The 18,266-nt window shown below is 36.8% G+C and overlaps 1 protein-coding gene across 1 annotated transcript; it reads right to left on the bottom strand.

Annotated features, from left to right (window-relative positions):
- Nucleotides 1-6,634: 6,634 nt before the first annotated feature.
- LOC124265266 (fibrinogen-like protein 1) lies at nucleotides 6,635-14,471 on the bottom strand. Its single transcript, XM_046700054.1, has 3 exons — nucleotides 12,088-14,471; nucleotides 8,293-8,395; nucleotides 6,635-8,029 (listed from the first exon to the last, which is right to left on the bottom strand). Exons 1-3 carry the CDS (start codon nucleotides 12,379-12,381, stop codon nucleotides 7,356-7,358), a joined length of 1,071 nt encoding a protein of 356 aa, XP_046556010.1. The 5' UTR covers nucleotides 12,382-14,471; the 3' UTR covers nucleotides 6,635-7,355.
- Nucleotides 14,472-18,266: the final 3,795 nt, after the last annotated feature.

Here is an 18,266-nt window from a genome sequence, read left to right as displayed (position 1 = left end):
TGTCAAAATCCATCATCTTAATAAACACTTGCTTTGGCTCAGTCTTCAAATATTGATAACCTCCTAAAAAACTGATGATTTATCAGAAGAATTACATCAAATATGGGTTAAATATATGTTTCAATATTTATTCCGTTACATGAAAAGTCAACTGAGATTTTGTAAGTTATTCTGTTCCAGGGCCTAGATTTTCGAAGCTCTCTTAGCGCTAAGATAGTCGTAAGTTAATGTTAATGCATGGCACTTCCGACTATCTTAGCGCTAAGAGCTTCAAAATCTAGGCCCTGCAGGACTGGATAATGCATGACCAGGGTTTGACCAAACGTAGCCTTTGCTTTTCAAATTCTCTGGATGTTGAAATAACTTTAATGAGTTATGATACTAGCAATCACTTTCAGAATTATCTATTAGTAAATGTAGTATTTAAAAAAACATCTAAAAGCAGGAGCCAAGAAACTAAGTTAATACCAAGTGATTGTCCTGCCAAGATATGTATGGTGTTTGTTTGCCTAGTTCTGCCTTAAAATCATAAGAATCTGATATGTCAATCAATTAAATAATTATTTATTATTGATTAGATTATTATTAATATTTATTACCCTTCCACGTTTTCTAAAAAAGCAAGATTCTTAAAACATACCTTGCTATCATTTCCAGTGAATTAATCAAAATTACAGTTGTAATATTACTCCTGAAATGTACCAATATATGTAAATAATTTATGTGGTAACAAAACTTCAAATAATGTTCTCATAATGAAGATATACACTTTATTTCACTCCGTCCAATACTCCAGAAAGTCGATCACTATTCTTCTCACATAGTTTTCGTATTCGATCAACATGGAGGAAGGTAATTCAATTCAAAGTCCAATGCAACTCTTTATAAAAAAAGCTGAAATATTTAAAGCATGGTTTTATAGGCACTCATATGAATTAAGTTTGATACTTGGATATTGCATGATAGGCAACTGCTGACACTGACAATATTTCCGTTTGAATAAAAAATATTACTCGAGAATATTTTGCTCTGTTAACAAGATACTGTAGGCCTTCAAATTGTGCTTATGAAACTTAAAACATCCTAAAATGTGTGACAAATTGAAGAATATCTAAGAGCGAAAGGGACAATATCCGCCACATTGTTCTTTCATGTAACAAGTTTTGCTATTTCGGTTGACCGTAACCGAAATGGGAGATTTGTTTACGTTGTGTCACGGCTTTCTCGCCTGTCTCATTTGAGCTTTATGGCGTACCAACTCAATGCCTAGTAGTGACTAAACACGTTAAGCAAAAACAATTTTGTAGTTACGAGAATTGTCCGTGTTTATAAAACTTGCAAAGTCTTAAACTGCTATTTGTTGTCATCAATTGGTATTGATTTTGCACATGTGCAAAAGTGTGGAAATTCGTGCAAATTCTCATCAGCAGGCAGACGTAGGTTTCCTGAACGATGGTGCAGACATTTAACTGATCGTTAGGCCTATCGCGTTTCTTGACCCGCCTCCATTTTTGTTGTCTTGACCGTAATGGTTTGTTAAAGGTACACATCAAATCGCAGCAATATGTAATAAATATAGCGAGTGTAAATGGCATAATTCGAAGCACATCGCTTCGGAGGCATCGTTTGACCCCGGAAATAAGTCCGACAAATCCACACAGCGCGCCCGGCCTGCTGATTGGCCAAATTTGACGCATGCGCCAGTTTTGATTGACAGACTGGATCGGTCTATTAAGCATCCTGTAAGATCATGACACTTTCGAATTCAACTGGTTCCATTTCACGGTGTCATGGCGCAAGACTTCAGTGCCCACTCTTGGGTGGTCACATGACCACGTAGGCTTATATTTCGCGTGTGTCACTGCAGCGTTTCTGATTATAGACCATTCTTAGCCAATATGCATGACCTCGAGGTCAAATCGAAAGCGAGGCTTAAATAGGTTGACCCAACCTTGAAAATGGCGACCTCGAAAAGGAAAGATTACTGCTGTGTGCCTTTGCGTTGGAGTGATGCCCGTAAGGATTTTACGGTATCTTTTCACCATATTCCCAAGAATAAGATTAGAAGAAGGCAGTGGTTGACGAAAATACGGAGCGATCCTGGAAAATGATTCATAGTAAGTACAAAATAATTACGGCACATGGCATAGTCCAGATCTGCCGTGTAATGTACAAACTGTTCACTATGCAAGGTTTTAATATTAGGGGCACATGTACAATGTGAATGTCACACACACACAGACACATTCAAACCCCACCCCCACCCCCACACACACACACATTGTCATGTTCAAAATCAGTGATCACCCCCCTAGTTCTTATGTACACAATTGGCCCCTCCCCCTGCCTCCAAAAACAATCTGGGAGACACCCCAACCCCCACAAACACCGCACCTAAAATCACCATCACCCCCCTAGTCATAAATCATGAACGGTCCATTATATGAATTTTTTAAGCATATGGACATATGGAGACACTTGTCATGATTGCAAGGGAATTTTATTTGCATATATTCCAGATCAGTGAAATTAGATTGGCTGCAAATCAAAGTAACATTTCAAGTACATGTGTATGCAGGACACACACACATGCTGTTAAAATAATCTTAAATATGTACTTTCAAAATTACTGCATACTGACCAGTACTTCAGGGATACTGGACATATTACTGGACAATCTAATTACAACAACTGAAATATATCTTAGGTGCTGCTAATTTAGAGTCAGAGAGCATGTCACCAGCTAAGGAACCTCCCATAAGGAAGCTACCACAGTCACCATCTCAGATACAGTAAGAATGTCAGATCGTATTAAGTTAATTTTGCCAAGTGACATGGTTTTAAAGAATTTAATACAACTAAACTTTGACCTATATGCTATGTTATTTACATATAAAAATATTGATTGCCCATACTGTCTAAAATATGAAATGATGTTAGCCTCTTTACCTTGATGAATATTTGTAATTCCAAAGATATATTTATTGTTTGTGTGGTCGAAGAGATAATAGTGATGCTTTACAATGCTTATATTACAGTGAAGCAGAGAGGGATACAGCAGCCACTGACCCCCAGTCCTACATAGAACAACTCCACCAGAAATTACATGAACAGGAGAGGCAACTCAAGGAAAAGGTTGACAAAATAGAAAAATTGAACAGAAAACTTGAACTTTGGAAAAGTTTGGAGTTTGTAAATTCATGTATGATGATAAAAATTGATTGAACATTTTACAGTATTCCATCATTTCAAACATTGGCACTGATTTGCTGGAACTTTTTCATTTGTTGAATATCTTCCCAGGTTTTGTGATGTACCTTGCCCAAACAGCACAACATTGACAGACATGAATGTAAATGAAATTGTTTCGTGCATTTGTGTTGTGTAAATGATGGATGCAAAAAGAGACAGCTGTAATACATACACATTGATGGATTGAGCTGCATAATAGAAAGGTCTTTCATAATGGCATAGTTGTAGATGTAACTCATTTGCTACTGTTTAATCAATAATTGATGAAAAAGAATGTATTTCATCCTGTTTGAAAAGAGTTAGTTGGGAATCAGAAGAAAAATCATTCCTAGGTAAGAGATTATGATACTGTGTTAGGGGAGAAAACTATGATAAATTATTAATTGATCCAGCTGTAATTGTTGCCATTCATGTCAGACTAATCTAAAAAGATATTTCTATCCACATAAATATTGCACCCAATATATTTTCAATTTGCATCCTCTGAAAATTGTATTGTTATTCATCAGTGTAAAATAATTATTCACCTCCAAATCAGTCAAAAAAGAACTTGAATAAAATCATCCAGTTTTGTCTTGCACTTTGTGTCCCACTCATGTTGATTGAAATAAATAGTTTCTAAATGATGATGTGGCGATTCGTTGTTCCTCTGCTATTGTAACATGTAGTTACGCGCACATCGCCATCACCAGTAGGTACAACTGAAAATAAGTGCGTGAACAAATACCCTATATCTATAAAACAGAGTCGATAGGACAAAACATTTTAAACAGAAAAAGGCAAGATTACAGAATACCGGATACCTATCCGCCATTTTATTTAGATTGCGCATTTATTTTTGCGCACTTCCGTTTTGTTTCCTTAGCAACGTCACGCCATGAATGAAGGCTGTGTTGAAGCAGCGTTCAATATAAAATATTAAATATTAAACAATATTAAAGCTAAAAAAAGGTAAGATAATGGGGGTAAAGGGGGTACCCCCCTTTATTTAAAAGCCTGTACCTACCTTACAGCTGGAAATCATCCAAACTATCGTTTTGATTATCCTGGTTGTCACGATTGGCCGGTTTTAATGGCATCCTAACAAGTTCACTGTCCTTTGAATGAGGGTTGTAGATTCTCACAACAAGATCGATAAAATTTTCAAACTTTTCTTCAACACACAAATATTTCCTTCTGGTGCAATTTTCTTTCTATAGGCTTTTTGTGGTGCCTGACCTGGGTAGGGAGCGTTTTAATGCACCCCAAGTTGACTCGATGGTGTTTGTATGTGCCCCGGTCTCGGGGTCCTTGAAATTTATGGAATGATTTACTTTTAGGTGATTAAAATCTTCCTCTTTGAAACAGTCATATGCTTTCCAGCAATCACTAATAATAGTGGTTCTGGGTTTGATGAATTTTAATATCAGTGGAATCAAAGTTTCTGGATTTCTGTGTTCCACACAAGCAAAAAAACACTGTTTTGTGTCCCTGTCAATGCCTCCAAAGACCCACTGTTCCTCTACCCTCTTTCCCCTATTAAATTTCCTCTTTCCAAATTTTGACTCATCTATTTCTACTACGTGTCCCACACCACCTATCTGTTCACTGTACTCATCAACAATGCAAACACATACTTCCCTGCAAAAGTTGTACCAGTCCACAGATGTACTCCCAAACACAATGTCTAATTTTCTACGCACAAAATCTTGTGGCAATTTATACACCCAAGAGTATGTCAACAAAAGTAGTGTTCCCAATTCTAATTTACTGTTTTCAAAGAAAGAATTGTGCCTTATAGAAAATTTCCTACCACAAGTTTTCCTTGAACATTTCCAGCATCTGCCATCTTTCCCGTAAGATTTGTCCATGCACAAATAATATTTTCCAACACCACACTTACTACAAATTTTGCCTTCCCAGTTACCAAAAAGTCCCTTTCTTCTTAAAAAACGTTCCTCGTGATTTCTTGCTATTTCATAGACATCCCAAATTTTCATTTTGTGTCTGACATAAAGATCGTCTGTAGTGAACTTTCCATATTAGGAACGTGTTATTGTATTACGTCATTAGAAATCAACCAATCAAAAAACACTTACCATCAGAGTGTTCCCACACTGTAGAGTTCCTTTTCCAAGCATGCATTTGAATAAAATTTCAACACACGGTTACTTTTTACTCTGTTTACGTCAGTGAACGCTGTTAAAATCCCCAGTTTAGGTTTCCTAAACCGGAAGTAAGTTGAGGAATTAGATTTTAACCTTATTTTTTACCTTAAATTCGTATTTTTATTGGATCGCAGGCTCGCGCTCTCTGTTTCTTCTATATATAGGAGCCTCACGCGCACAATAGAATGTATATAATTAGGTATCCGGTATTCTGTAAGTGTACCCAGAAAAAATACCAAACAAATAATTTCATCACATGAGTAATACAATTTTGTTTGGTCCAGATCCACTCGAGGAGAGCTATCTTGATCTACATATTACTTATAATCTCGATTATCCAGCTCAATAATTAACAACACTACTCCCATGTGGAAGTGGATGATTTGAATCCAGGTCAGGAAATACGTTGAGTCTTTTGCTTTGTTCATATGTTGATAAAGTAAACGCAATTGACTTCCCTTGGTAATATTTCCACTATTGTGACTTTAGAGTAGCTTCCCTTCATAAATGCTGCGCAACATGGTAAACGTTAACCTAGATATCTTGGTCATATGACTTATCGTGATGTGTCGTGAAGTACAGTAATTATTCCGTGGATATGCTACAGAAACATTTTTGTAGCCCTTTCCCATTTCTCTGCGATTTCCCTGAACTACTGGACAGTTTCGTAATGTACCGTTCAAGGGAAATTTGAAACCAGGAAGTATACATTGAGATTTGTCGCCATTATGCGATTGTTTCCTTGTCCAATTTAGCCTCGTTTTGGTACAGATATGAATATTCATGAGGCCTCATTAAGAATGGTCTATTGGTGGTAAAATATCATTAATTATATTTATGTGAAGAACGTTGTTTATGCTCACCACTCCTCTCCATAATCATTTACAGGCAATTCACACAAATATGAGCACGGGTTGGCCAACCGGTAATGGCGTCGCAGTTCGCTATGCAGAGTTGCGACTCTTCGGTGTGCCAGGTTGACTTCCTTCTTATGTTCGAATCATGGTTCGCCGTGTTTCTTGGTTTGTCAGCTCGTCGGTGTCACTATTCTCAGAAACGTTGATCTGCATTGCTTAGGATGTTCCTTCAACATCAAACCGACTCACTCAAACACTAGTCTCATCAAGACTCGATTCGCTAAGGTCGCCGTACATAGTTATAGCCAACTGACTCACATTTGCAAACTATTGAAACCTTTCTCATAATAATAGGCAGTCATGACGTGATAGGTTGCAAGCGTATTTTTATTGAACTATTGAACTATACAAATGCAAGGCAAGATAGAACAGCCATATAGGTGGAATATTGCTGTGTGGCGTTAAACTACAAACATACCAAGTCAAGGCAAGAGAGGAAGAAAGAGGAATGATAAATACCACTTCTAAACAAACACTGTATATTACAACATGATAAAGCAAATGTTTAAAGTGTACGTGAGCTCATAGTGTATGTGCAAATACCTTATTGTCTGAAGAAGCATGAAATATTCTTGGATAGTCAGGCGGTGGAGGGTTTCTATCTCACACGTAACATAAGGACAAACGATAGTCACTACAAGGACGAGTCGATAGCAGAACAGGCAGGAGTAGACGCAGATGTAAGATTCTCCTCTTGCTATCGTTAGTGTACAAAGCGCACGATCACTGCCATTTTAAGGAAAGCTGTGGAAAACAGAGAGGTAACCGTCATCTGATTAGTATGTAAGGTATTTATCCAATCGTTGCTGCCTTAAATGCTCACTGGCTCGCCGTTTGCATGGCCAAGGTCAGTCTTATCACCCACGTAAGTGGGTCGTTGTAGACCAGTTACATATAGTTAATTGTTCTACCTACATTTGGTTTGGTTTGTTGGATTTAATGCACAATACATCCATTGTAGACTGATACGTTAAAACCCGAGGTTCTTGTAATTTTGACCTGTCATCGTTAAACTAAAACGTTTGTCACAACTTGCAGCTTATCCCCAAGTACTTGGGTCGTTGTAGACCAGATACAACGCCATTTCCCTCGGGGACCGGTTTCCCAGTCCCTCCCCAGGGGTCCAGTGGAGGTTACTGTCAGCTGCTCCAGCTTGTCCACCAACGGGTGATGCCTCATACACGCCTGTGGGATTGCAGGTGGAGCAGTCTTTGAACCACCAGCCTGACTGAAAGTCCTGAGCGCAGTTCCGAGCACTGTTGTCATTGTCACGATCCAGGGTGCTGAATGATGAACCGTACAACGGTCCTAGGCAGTCTCCGAGGGATTCATGATACTTGTCACTGGTGAAGTGAGACCCAAACGTCAGGTTATAATTACTTGATTCATCATCCACTCCAAAGTCCTGCATGAAATACTGATGATAGCTGCTTCCTGTCTCAACCTGTACCAAGAGTGAGTGTTTTCTGCTGTAGCTGATGTAGTGGATGTAGTCATTGCCCAGCCAGTGATCTCCTGAAACGTTTCCAAATCCTTTCTTGTAGTCATCCCATGGTCTGTTGAAGTTTTCATTACCAGTTTTCTGTTTCAGGATTGCGGTTCGTCCACCAAAGTCCATTTCACAGTAGACAATAAATGGTTGGGGAGATAGATTAGGTTGGATAATGAATTCACCTTTCTGACCGTAGTAATAAGCCATTCCATCGGAACAGTCTGCAATGAATGTTCATTGTATGTGTATCAGTATGTATGTTTTGCTTGCATATCATTTAACTGTAAATGGTGTAATACAATCACACATCTTAAAGTGCACGAAACACTTTTACAGTGCTTAAATAAACAGATACATATCTGTAAATATCAGTAGTGATCTGAATCATGAAAACATGACTTGAACTAACTCTTAATACATTATTTTCGAAGTGAGATCGGAATTCAATTTATTTTCGTTGAATACTATAACGCAGAAGTCATACCTTCAATCACTTGCCCACAGATATCGCCCTTGTAACCACCGAAACATTTGCAGGTGCTTGTACCAGGATTGTAATCTCCACCGTGAAGACAGGGGTTGTAAACCTGAAGTCAAAATACGTTCCGTTGACACTTCCTAACACATGTGGCAATGGCAACATGAACACACTTGAACACACAATACCATAACATGCGTTCCGTGAACAAACTTATATGGTTACTGACACGAATACAATCTGACAGTAGCAGAATGTGAAAGCCATTTTTATTGAGCTTTACAAGAAGTAAGAATAGTGATTATTTCAGTCATACTACCGAAACATTGCAAATCTGTTTTTGAAATAATCTTAGTGAAACACATGCAACCTCGTTTCATCTCATGTTTCCTGTGATATTGATTATGCATTAATCTGTATTGACGTATTTAAACAATGTGCTTTCTAATTAGAAGCAACTTAATGCAATCGGAATAATCTGATAAGGTTGTATTGGTTTCAGTTGGTATAACCAACTTGTACCATTTGAATCAAAACAGCACTTCCCTACATATGTGGCAATGGCAACATGAACACACTTGGACACAAAATGCCATAACATGTGTTACATGAACAAACTTATATGGTTACTGACACGAATACAATCTGACAGTAGCAGAATGTGAAAGCCATTTTTATTAGCTTTACGAGAAGTAAGAATAGTGAATCTGGTTTTGAAATAATCTTAGTGAAACAGGCAACCTCGTTTCATCTCATGTTGTTGGATTATGCATTGACTAATTTCAATTTCAATTAGAAGCAATTTAATGCAATCAGGACAATCTGATTACATCGTGTTTGTTTCACAGACATACAGTTCAGCATACAAACAGTAGATTTGTTTAAAGGGAATTAAATGTGCCCCAATAACGAACACTTTTACGGTATTTTGTGTACATCATTGAAATAGAGACATAAGAACATCTGCAATGTGAACCTTAGCCTTCGAAGCCAGTACACAGGACCTCAGTTTCTTCAATCTCCTACTTAACATATACACAAATCACTAGGATATTGAACCCGTTCCCTTATGGGAGGCAACCATATTGTAACTGCCATGAAATATCTTCTTTATTAGATCTCTTCCTTTCACATAAATCTAATATGAGAGAAGTCAGTCAGGTTCCTCGGTGATTGAGGTAAATGGAACCATCAAAACAACACCTTTACTTTCATGCTCTGTCTTCTATTGTTAAATACTGATCTACACTGGTCGATAAATACCACGCCACCTATTCGTGTATACAGCACTAATGGTGCAAACAGTAAAATAAAGACGCAGATATTTTTGAGTAAGTATGAGGGTGTTTTTTGAGTAGGTATGGTTGAGTTCAAGAGCAATACTAGAGTTCCACAGACGGTTAGCGATGTCCTCGAAGATCTGATAAATGGAGATACTTAAACCAGTGCGGAAATTGGTTTCATTGTGAATAACCCTGATCTATGTGAACGTGGTGCGAAACATCAGAATTATCGTGTTCAAGACTTGTGTTTAACATGTCATTATCTATGTATGACATGACTTGTGTTATTATGCCTATTTTTATTAGTGTATGCATTGGTAATCGTACCTTGTTTGCAATTTATTTATTAGCGATTTTCCCAGGCTTTTAGTCTAAATATATAACATGAGTGCATATAGTCCATCAATATTTTCATTAACGTTATCATGTAATCTTTAATCTACTCAATATAGTAAGTTTTTATGTTAGCCCAAAATACCTACCATAAAAAAACAATTTAGCCTGCTTGTGTGTACTTTGACCCACTTGACAATTGTCTGATAATATAAGAAACGTAATCTAACCATTCGACATTAAGGGGCTATTTACAAACGAGATTTCATCAAAATCGTCAAGGTTTACACAAGACTGGTCGGATGCCAAGTAGTTTCTGTTTGTTTTTGTCGTTGTTTTACGCCACTGTCGGCAACGTACCTTCAGATAAGCCATTTCATAACTTTTCAACCTCTCAAAATAAAGAATGAAGGTATTTTTGTGCAATAAAAGCAAGTTTCGATTTTTTAAAATTTTTAAGCTTACTATTTTACCTGGTACTGATGCATTTAAATGTGGCGAAAATGATAGGAATAGGCTGGTTTTCTAAACTTAAAGAGAAAATTGGCATTTGAGAAAGTACTTGACCAAAGCTATTTACGATATTTATACACTCTCTGATCGGTTATAATTAGCCTGTACATGTTCCAATGTTTTCAACAAATATCACATTCCTAGACGTATGTCCAGTTTATGTCTACGGAAGTTTCGACCGTGTCTTGAAAAAGTCTACATAGTCAAGAACAGCCAATGATGTAATATGAAACCCGTACACACCTTGCGATTATCGAATATGTTCGATAATAACGGATTGACGATGTTAGATCTGGTTTTACCAGAGCCATACAATCAATATTAACGGGGTTACGCTGGGACTGCTTTAGGTGTAACATATGCACATAGGATACACAGTTTGAGACAAATCATTACCAATCTGTTTTCAAGGACTGCTTATCTACAATCTCGTCATCCGAACAAACAAACCGAGTATCACTAATAGGTTGCCACGATGCAGGGAAAGTATCGACTTTATAATCATATCTGAAAGCAAACAGTCGGGATGATGAAGCGTTCCTAGCATAATGGAGTTTTGATCGTTGAGTCTTCATTAAGACTGTTTGACCTACGTGAATTGGAAAGTAAGAGCTAAACACATCCAGTTCATTACAAATGTTCAAATGTTCAATTCACAAGTTCAAACTGTCACAATCTACATGTTTATGTCTAAAGCGGTTTTTTTCTTGTTTTATATGTATATTCATTTTGAACGTTTGAATTCGATCATCTAATTATATGTCCCCGCCGTGATATTGCAGGAATATTGCTAAAAGCGGCGTAAAACCATACTCACTCACTCACATTCACTTACTCAAAATGGATCGGTAGTTGTCCCGGACAGATTTGTACCCTAACAGCTAAACAGACTGTCATGAGTTGAAATGACGAACCGTCTAGTTGTGAGAATGCAAAGGAAATCAACTTCGAAGTTGTTTTTAAAAACATTTATGAGAGATAGCAAATATGATACCCTTTGACCATACCATGGTTATAAATTCCTGCATCACATCGAGTGTTTCCTTCCACAGCAAATTTAGAGTGAGAGAGGATACTGTACAAAGCGGCGTTAAGCCCACGAATCCATTCACTCCTAACTCTATTCTATGTCGTTAAATTATGGTGATTGAGTGACTGAATTTAGGTTTACGCGGCTTTTAGTAATATTCCAGCAACAGAAATATAGGCTTCACTATGTGTACCCACATGGAGAATCGAACCCTTGTCTTCGGCGTGACGAGCCCCTTTTAGACATGGTGGGGTAGCCTAGTGGTTAAAGCGTTCGCTCGTCACGCCATAGACCCGGGTTCGAATCCCACATGGGTACAATGTGTGAAGCCCATTTCTGGTGTCCCCGCCGTGATGTTGCTGGAATATTGCTAAAAGCGGCGTAAAACAAAACTCAGTCAGTCAGTTAGACATGGTACCTGTAAATTGTGAAGTAACCTGAGGTGAAGGATATGGGCGCTTCAAAGCTTCCGTGACTGTAATCAACATATATCTCACCATACAGCACATCTTTGAAAAGTGATGACTTGTTCAAGAAACATAAAACATTTAAGTCCATATCTAACTGTGTTCGTAAACGCCAGTTTTCAGCTATATAAAAGGACAGGGCATGAAGTCAATCAGTTGTCCTTTGAGTACTTACGTCATTGTAGTGGATGTCGCCGGGTTTGTCACAGGGCCAGTAAGGGATGTAAGCATGATGGAGGAAACAGGTCGAAGAGGATTTCCTGAAGGTGAAGGAATGACATCGCGTCTCCCCACTGCATAGGATGGCACAGGATGTTGCCGTGTGACCCACAGCTGTCCTCAATGGTCCACCATTGAAACTGTAGGGATCCAGACACGACCCCACAACCTCAAAACCCTTAAAGTCCCCGGACACCACATGGTCAGTGGAAAGCATCATCAAGACAATACTTACTGTATATCTCATCATAAATAATAATTGCGTAAAGTCGTCCTTTTTTTGGTTGGTCAGCTTATAACTTTGAAAAGCAGTATGTCTATCCGACAAATGTCGCAATGAAACAGATCAGCTAGTAGAAAGTGCCGTCGCGGCTGTTTGCGTATATTCTAATCCAAAACTAGTTGTCTTCATTCAGTGTCATTGCTTTATATGGAGACTTGTCACTCACTGTGAATACAGATCAATGCTCAATTAGTACGATGGCAGTTTATTGATTTTTCAAACGGTCTCACTCTCAGATATATCAACTGAACTAGGATTCGTCAACAATGTTCGTGCAAATTCCTGAATTTAGTATTTCCTCATCCTTTGTAAATTCTTCAGAAGGTTTTACAGCACGAGTATCCAAGTGAGTTTTTACCTTATCATTTGTGTTCATCGTGATTGTCCCTGGATTGTAAACCTCGGTACGGTTCTAAGGCGATCTTAATCTAAACCTGCCTTAGCTCTCTTAAGTTACCGTAAACTTACAACTGCCTGATACAAATGATAGTTATCATGAATAATCACAGGAACTACTGATGAGTGAATAATAAACAGTTATTTAAAGCTGCACTCAACCGTATTCTAGCCATATTATGATTACATGCAACTAAGATAATCTGAACAACGCCAGATTAACTTGTACGTCAACCATGGGGCACTCAAAATCTGTTCTGTCCGGAGTTCCCATGGATGGATCATTCAGCTACTCTATTAGACCACCAAGAACCCTATTCAACCGTATGCAAAATAAACTATTTTAGCCTTTTCTGCAGAAGCGCTTAGTACTCAGTCACGATCTCATATTTGTGAAAAGAAATCAGAATTCATTATGGATGCATCGCAGTAATGTTGATCGCTTCTTTTAATTGAAGAAACATCGAATTTGTTACCTTGTTATGTCAAATATATCGGATGAGGACTTCACGAACAATGTTGTTCATTATTATCCATGTATGACGAAGATTAATAAATTAGCCAAATTTCTATTTCTGGGTTTCTTGAAAACTAACCCCCGATATTCTGCCAAATATAGTGGAATTTCAATGTGAATAAAGTCTTCGAAACTTGCTCAAGCTTCTAAATAGGTTCCAGAGAGTAGTAGTAGTTGAATTGTAAGAATACTTAACATATAAAAGCGGCGTCTAACAGTATCACTAATCCATTACATTCACTTACTTTCAAATGTTGGTTTAAGCACAGTTTTTCATATTCTAATTTTCCTAGTCAACTCTCTGAATAAAATTATAAACACAATCTGCCCTTTTTTCCATTGTTGTAGATTAAGCCCATTGCTTGAAACAAGAAGTTTCATCCACGAATTGTTATATTATATTTATTGTAGTGTCATCCCCTGCAGTTTTCACTGTATCTACCCGAATCGTGCCTACGCATTTCCACCAAATTAAAACTGCACTTATTTAAGAGTCAGACCAAACCTATGCTACCTCAGTTCTTCAGGTGAGCTTCATATAACACAGCATTAATTGTTTTATGTCAGACAGCTTTGGACTGAAGCATTAAGTTGAATATGCCTAATACGTGAGGTATTTTGGGGGAGAGGTCTGCAAAGGCTATTACCTCAATACATAATTAACATGACAAACTGAAGTCGTTGAATTCGTGTGAAGTCGGTGGCTAAAAGAAACACGAAAGCGTTTCATTTATGGTGCAATTTGCGCTCCATTAATCTCATTTAAGTACGTGACCTCAGAATGCAAGATTAAAACACATTTGGTTGGTTGTTAACAACAGAACATATTCTTCGACAAACATGAAATCTTCAACCTAAAACCGACTCAATTAGACCAATCCTAAGGAGTCGATGAACCGGGGTTATTTCAGAGAACAGTTGTGGAACGCACTTTAATCAGCAGCAATATACTTAGCCTCACTATTTATCTCCTCAACTCCATCCCGAGAATCGAAGATTACCATCTTCCCTACTGCAGTTCAGCTGAATGCCCAGCACACGGATGAACCAGTAGCATGTCATTAAAGAGAGACCGTCTCAATTATGTGCGTGTACTATATATCTGTTTCTAAAAGCCTCCGTTTCTTATATTGCCATTCATTGTCTCAAGCACTGTCCATATGTCTAACATGAAAGTGAAAACATACAAGGAGATATTCGGTCTATGTCAATGTCTTATTTTCAATAGAAGCAATGACTCAGCAATATTCATATATGGACGAGCATGGCACTAAAAGTATATAATGCGTTTACATCGGCAAGTATTGTCACCCGGTCACAAAACAAAGCTCTTTACAGTCCAGTGACTGTCGTTCCTCCCCTGCTCATAACAGTCGGCATAGCTCGACCCAGCTCGGCATCACCGATGCTCCATAGGGCTGTATTGAAGTGACACAAAACAGAGTGTATATGATAACAAGTGGCACATAAATTGGATGCGATCAGGTGGGGATCAGTAAGATCCAATATTCATGATGATGTTAATGTTATTCTGCTGTTTGTCATAACATACTATGTATATATACTTCTCATCACTTGGTTGTAGTTACTTTAGAATCTACGCCGAAATGTCGCTCTATGCAATAAACATATTACTTAAAACAGTCGTGGCCAAAAGTGATATAGAATATTTCCAACAATTGATTTCATGTGAAATACTGATGCATAACACTGTCATAATTATTTTGCATTTATGTTAGAATTCAACAAATAATGAACTATGGGAATTTCTTATTATCTGTTTAGTATAATGTTGCAGTGTCTTTGAATTAATGCACTTTACACCAGACGAGATAATATTTATTGTCAAAAACAAGTTAAAATGTGTAGGAAATATGTTTAAATGCCATAACATTGAGGCATCACGGCTTCCAAGTCATTGTTTCTGAAGCGTCATAGCATATTGCCTGTCATATGTACAATTAACATTTCCATCAATAATTCGACACAATTCTCAAGTGTCCATTCGCACATAATCGAACATTTGTGATTGAATTTTCGAAATAGGAGAACAGAATTTGAAAGATTTGCAATTTCGGAATAACATTCTGCCACTTTTCTTGTTAATGTCTGTTAAAAGAAAAGCGTTTGATTATGTTCAACGAGTATGTCGTAACAATATAAAGTATATTTCACTCTCGTGACATGAAGTAGTTATCTGTAGCAGAATATGGCTGGTTTCAATATGCATATGTATGATTAGAAAAGCTTTCACAAACGTTTTAAAGGTAGAATTTAGATTACGGTAGTGGATGCGACTACTTAATGCTTACACGTCACAACGAATTGTTACATATACATCTTTATTTGCACTTAAGAGGCTACAGGCCTATAGTAGATGTATACAGGCAATATTCTTATTAGGCAGTAGAGAGTACATTTTTTCTGTGTAGAAGGGCACGATACAGAAACATTGACAACTTTTCTAGATGTACCTTGCTAGAATAGGTTAATAGAGATATAAATTTATAAATAGTATGATGTACAAAGTAATATTTCTTAATATACTTATTTCTCAAAGTGTGGTAGGCTGGACAGACAAAGAAAATGATATTCATCTTCAATTAGATTCAAATCACACATTTTACATATTTTATCTTCAGTTCTTATGCCAATATATCTACCTGTTTCTACTAACAAATCATGTGATGAGCAACTAAGTTTTGTAAGCGTGATTCTATATTTCCGACCATTCAAAGATGATAAATCGGTTCCATTGTAACATTGTATATAGATTGAATAAACATTCTGTAGTAAAAACATTTATTTGATACAGATAATTAGTCGAGCCAATTCTAGAGATACATATCTTGTAACCTTTGTTTAATGGATATGAGAAAATTTGGAAAAGAGTCTATGCACTGTTCAGGCCATATATTACCGAAACCAGTTGAAAATATATAGTAAATTTTTAACATCTGTGACCCAAGTACGTTTTCCATTTCTATCCCACAAATTCATCATATTGCAAAGTAATCTGTGAGATGGCATTTTTAAGATTTTTAACCAATTTTGACTACTTTCATTTTTAAATAATAATGGAAATCTACCACATTCACCATAAACCATAATGTTTGAAGTAGTAACTTTCACACCGAGAAATCTTTTAATTGCATACAAATGTATTTTTTCTAGTGTATCAACTGTTTGGAGTCCCCAATTATTAGAACCATATAGGAGGAGTATGGGACAAATCTTAGCATACAAGATTCTAATTATTTATATGTGTTGCAAGTCTCCTAAAATATAAGTATATCTAATAATAACGATCAGCAATTTCTTTGCTTGCATCGATGCATTTCTGACATGTAAGGACCACGATAGGTGATTTGTAAAATGAACTCCTAAGTTGTATTGTTGTTTCTAGCAGTTCATCTTTGTTATACAATTTCTCGTTTGCAGCAAGTTTACCTCCATTCTTGAACACAATGAATTTAGTTTTATCTATATTTACGGTGAGTTTCCATTCATTACAGTATTTCTCTAATTTGTTTATTTTTGCTTGTAATCCGGGAAGAGTGCTGGAGAAAAGAATGATCATCAGCAAATAATGGTACTATATCTGGATGTAACTGAATACCGTTTGAACAGTTTTATATGAATCGGTATTGCTAGTTCATTGATCAGGAATGAAAATAAAAATGGGCTTATGATACAACCTTGTCTTATTCCTATTTAGCTCCTAAAAGTTTCAGATATTTCATTATTGTTTCTCACACACATCTTTGCGTTATCATAATTACTTCTTAAAAGTTTATTCATTTTACTGCTTAAGGAATGATTATCGAGAAGATTCCATAAATTTTCACTGTGAACGGAGTCGAAATCCTTTGCAAAATCTACAAAGAGAACATAGAAGTTGGTACCTTTCTTATTTAAGTATGTCTGTGTAACTAAATGTAAAACAAATATGCTGTCATTAGTAGTATATCCTTTCCCCAAACCAGCTTGGGATTCGGTTATCTCTTCAAAGGATTCTACCCAGAATGCTAAACGTTTGTTTTTAATGGCAGTGAATATTTTACTAAATACACTTAGAAGAGTAATGCCTAGTATATAATTTTCAGTTTGATTTTTATCGCCATCCTTATGAACAGGTTCAATGATACCAACCGACCATGAATGTGGAAAACCCCATTCTCTAGAATGACATTAAACAATAATTCACGATACATATGAATTAATCATCAGTTACATGCATTACACACGCTTCCAAAGGTACGTGGTGACATTGCATTCATTTCCATCTATCCTGCCCTAAATGAATCCGTGACACTGAGAGTCATCCACTAGTCTGTTCTCCTGGTGAGATGATCTATGTGAAGTGGTGAATAACCTCTCTCATATGTTCCGCAATTGTTCCATTAGATTGTCCTTCAGATTGCAACCTTCAATCAAAACAAAAATGACTAAGTTACTGGTCGTTTTTCCAAAGAAATTATACGTCAGCAATGATTGTCTTGTGTGACTCATGATATAGAATAATTGTTAAAAGTATGAACTTTGAAGCGTATGAGTAATCTGCATTTTCCACAAAAGAGTTCTCATATGCCATAACATTATCTCCTCCTCCTCCTCCTAATATCAGATTTATTGATTTGAGTTGTTGAAGTTTCACTGAATATTCGAAAAGTAGATATTAACTGTTACATAATACGAAATGAACACTTCGAATAATATTTTGATTAGAAATGTACATAGACAAACATTAATGGTTTATGGATAGGATTTGAGTGTCACTGATTGGATATCTATGTATCGATATATCGACTCAGATCATTATCACAGTTCATCAACATATCGATTACTAATAACATTAAGTACTTTGCATGTACAGTTCGACAAATAATTAGTCATTTGTGGACCTGCCGTTTAATGTTAAATATGAATAAGTATGATT

This window comes from Haliotis rubra, unplaced genomic scaffold (assembly GCF_003918875.1).
Source record: "Haliotis rubra isolate DU_JTF1 unplaced genomic scaffold, ASM391887v1 Scf97, whole genome shotgun sequence".
NCBI classification, from domain to species: Eukaryota; Metazoa; Mollusca; class Gastropoda; order Lepetellida; family Haliotidae; genus Haliotis; species Haliotis rubra.
This window is presented reverse-complemented; position numbering and strand designations above follow the sequence as displayed.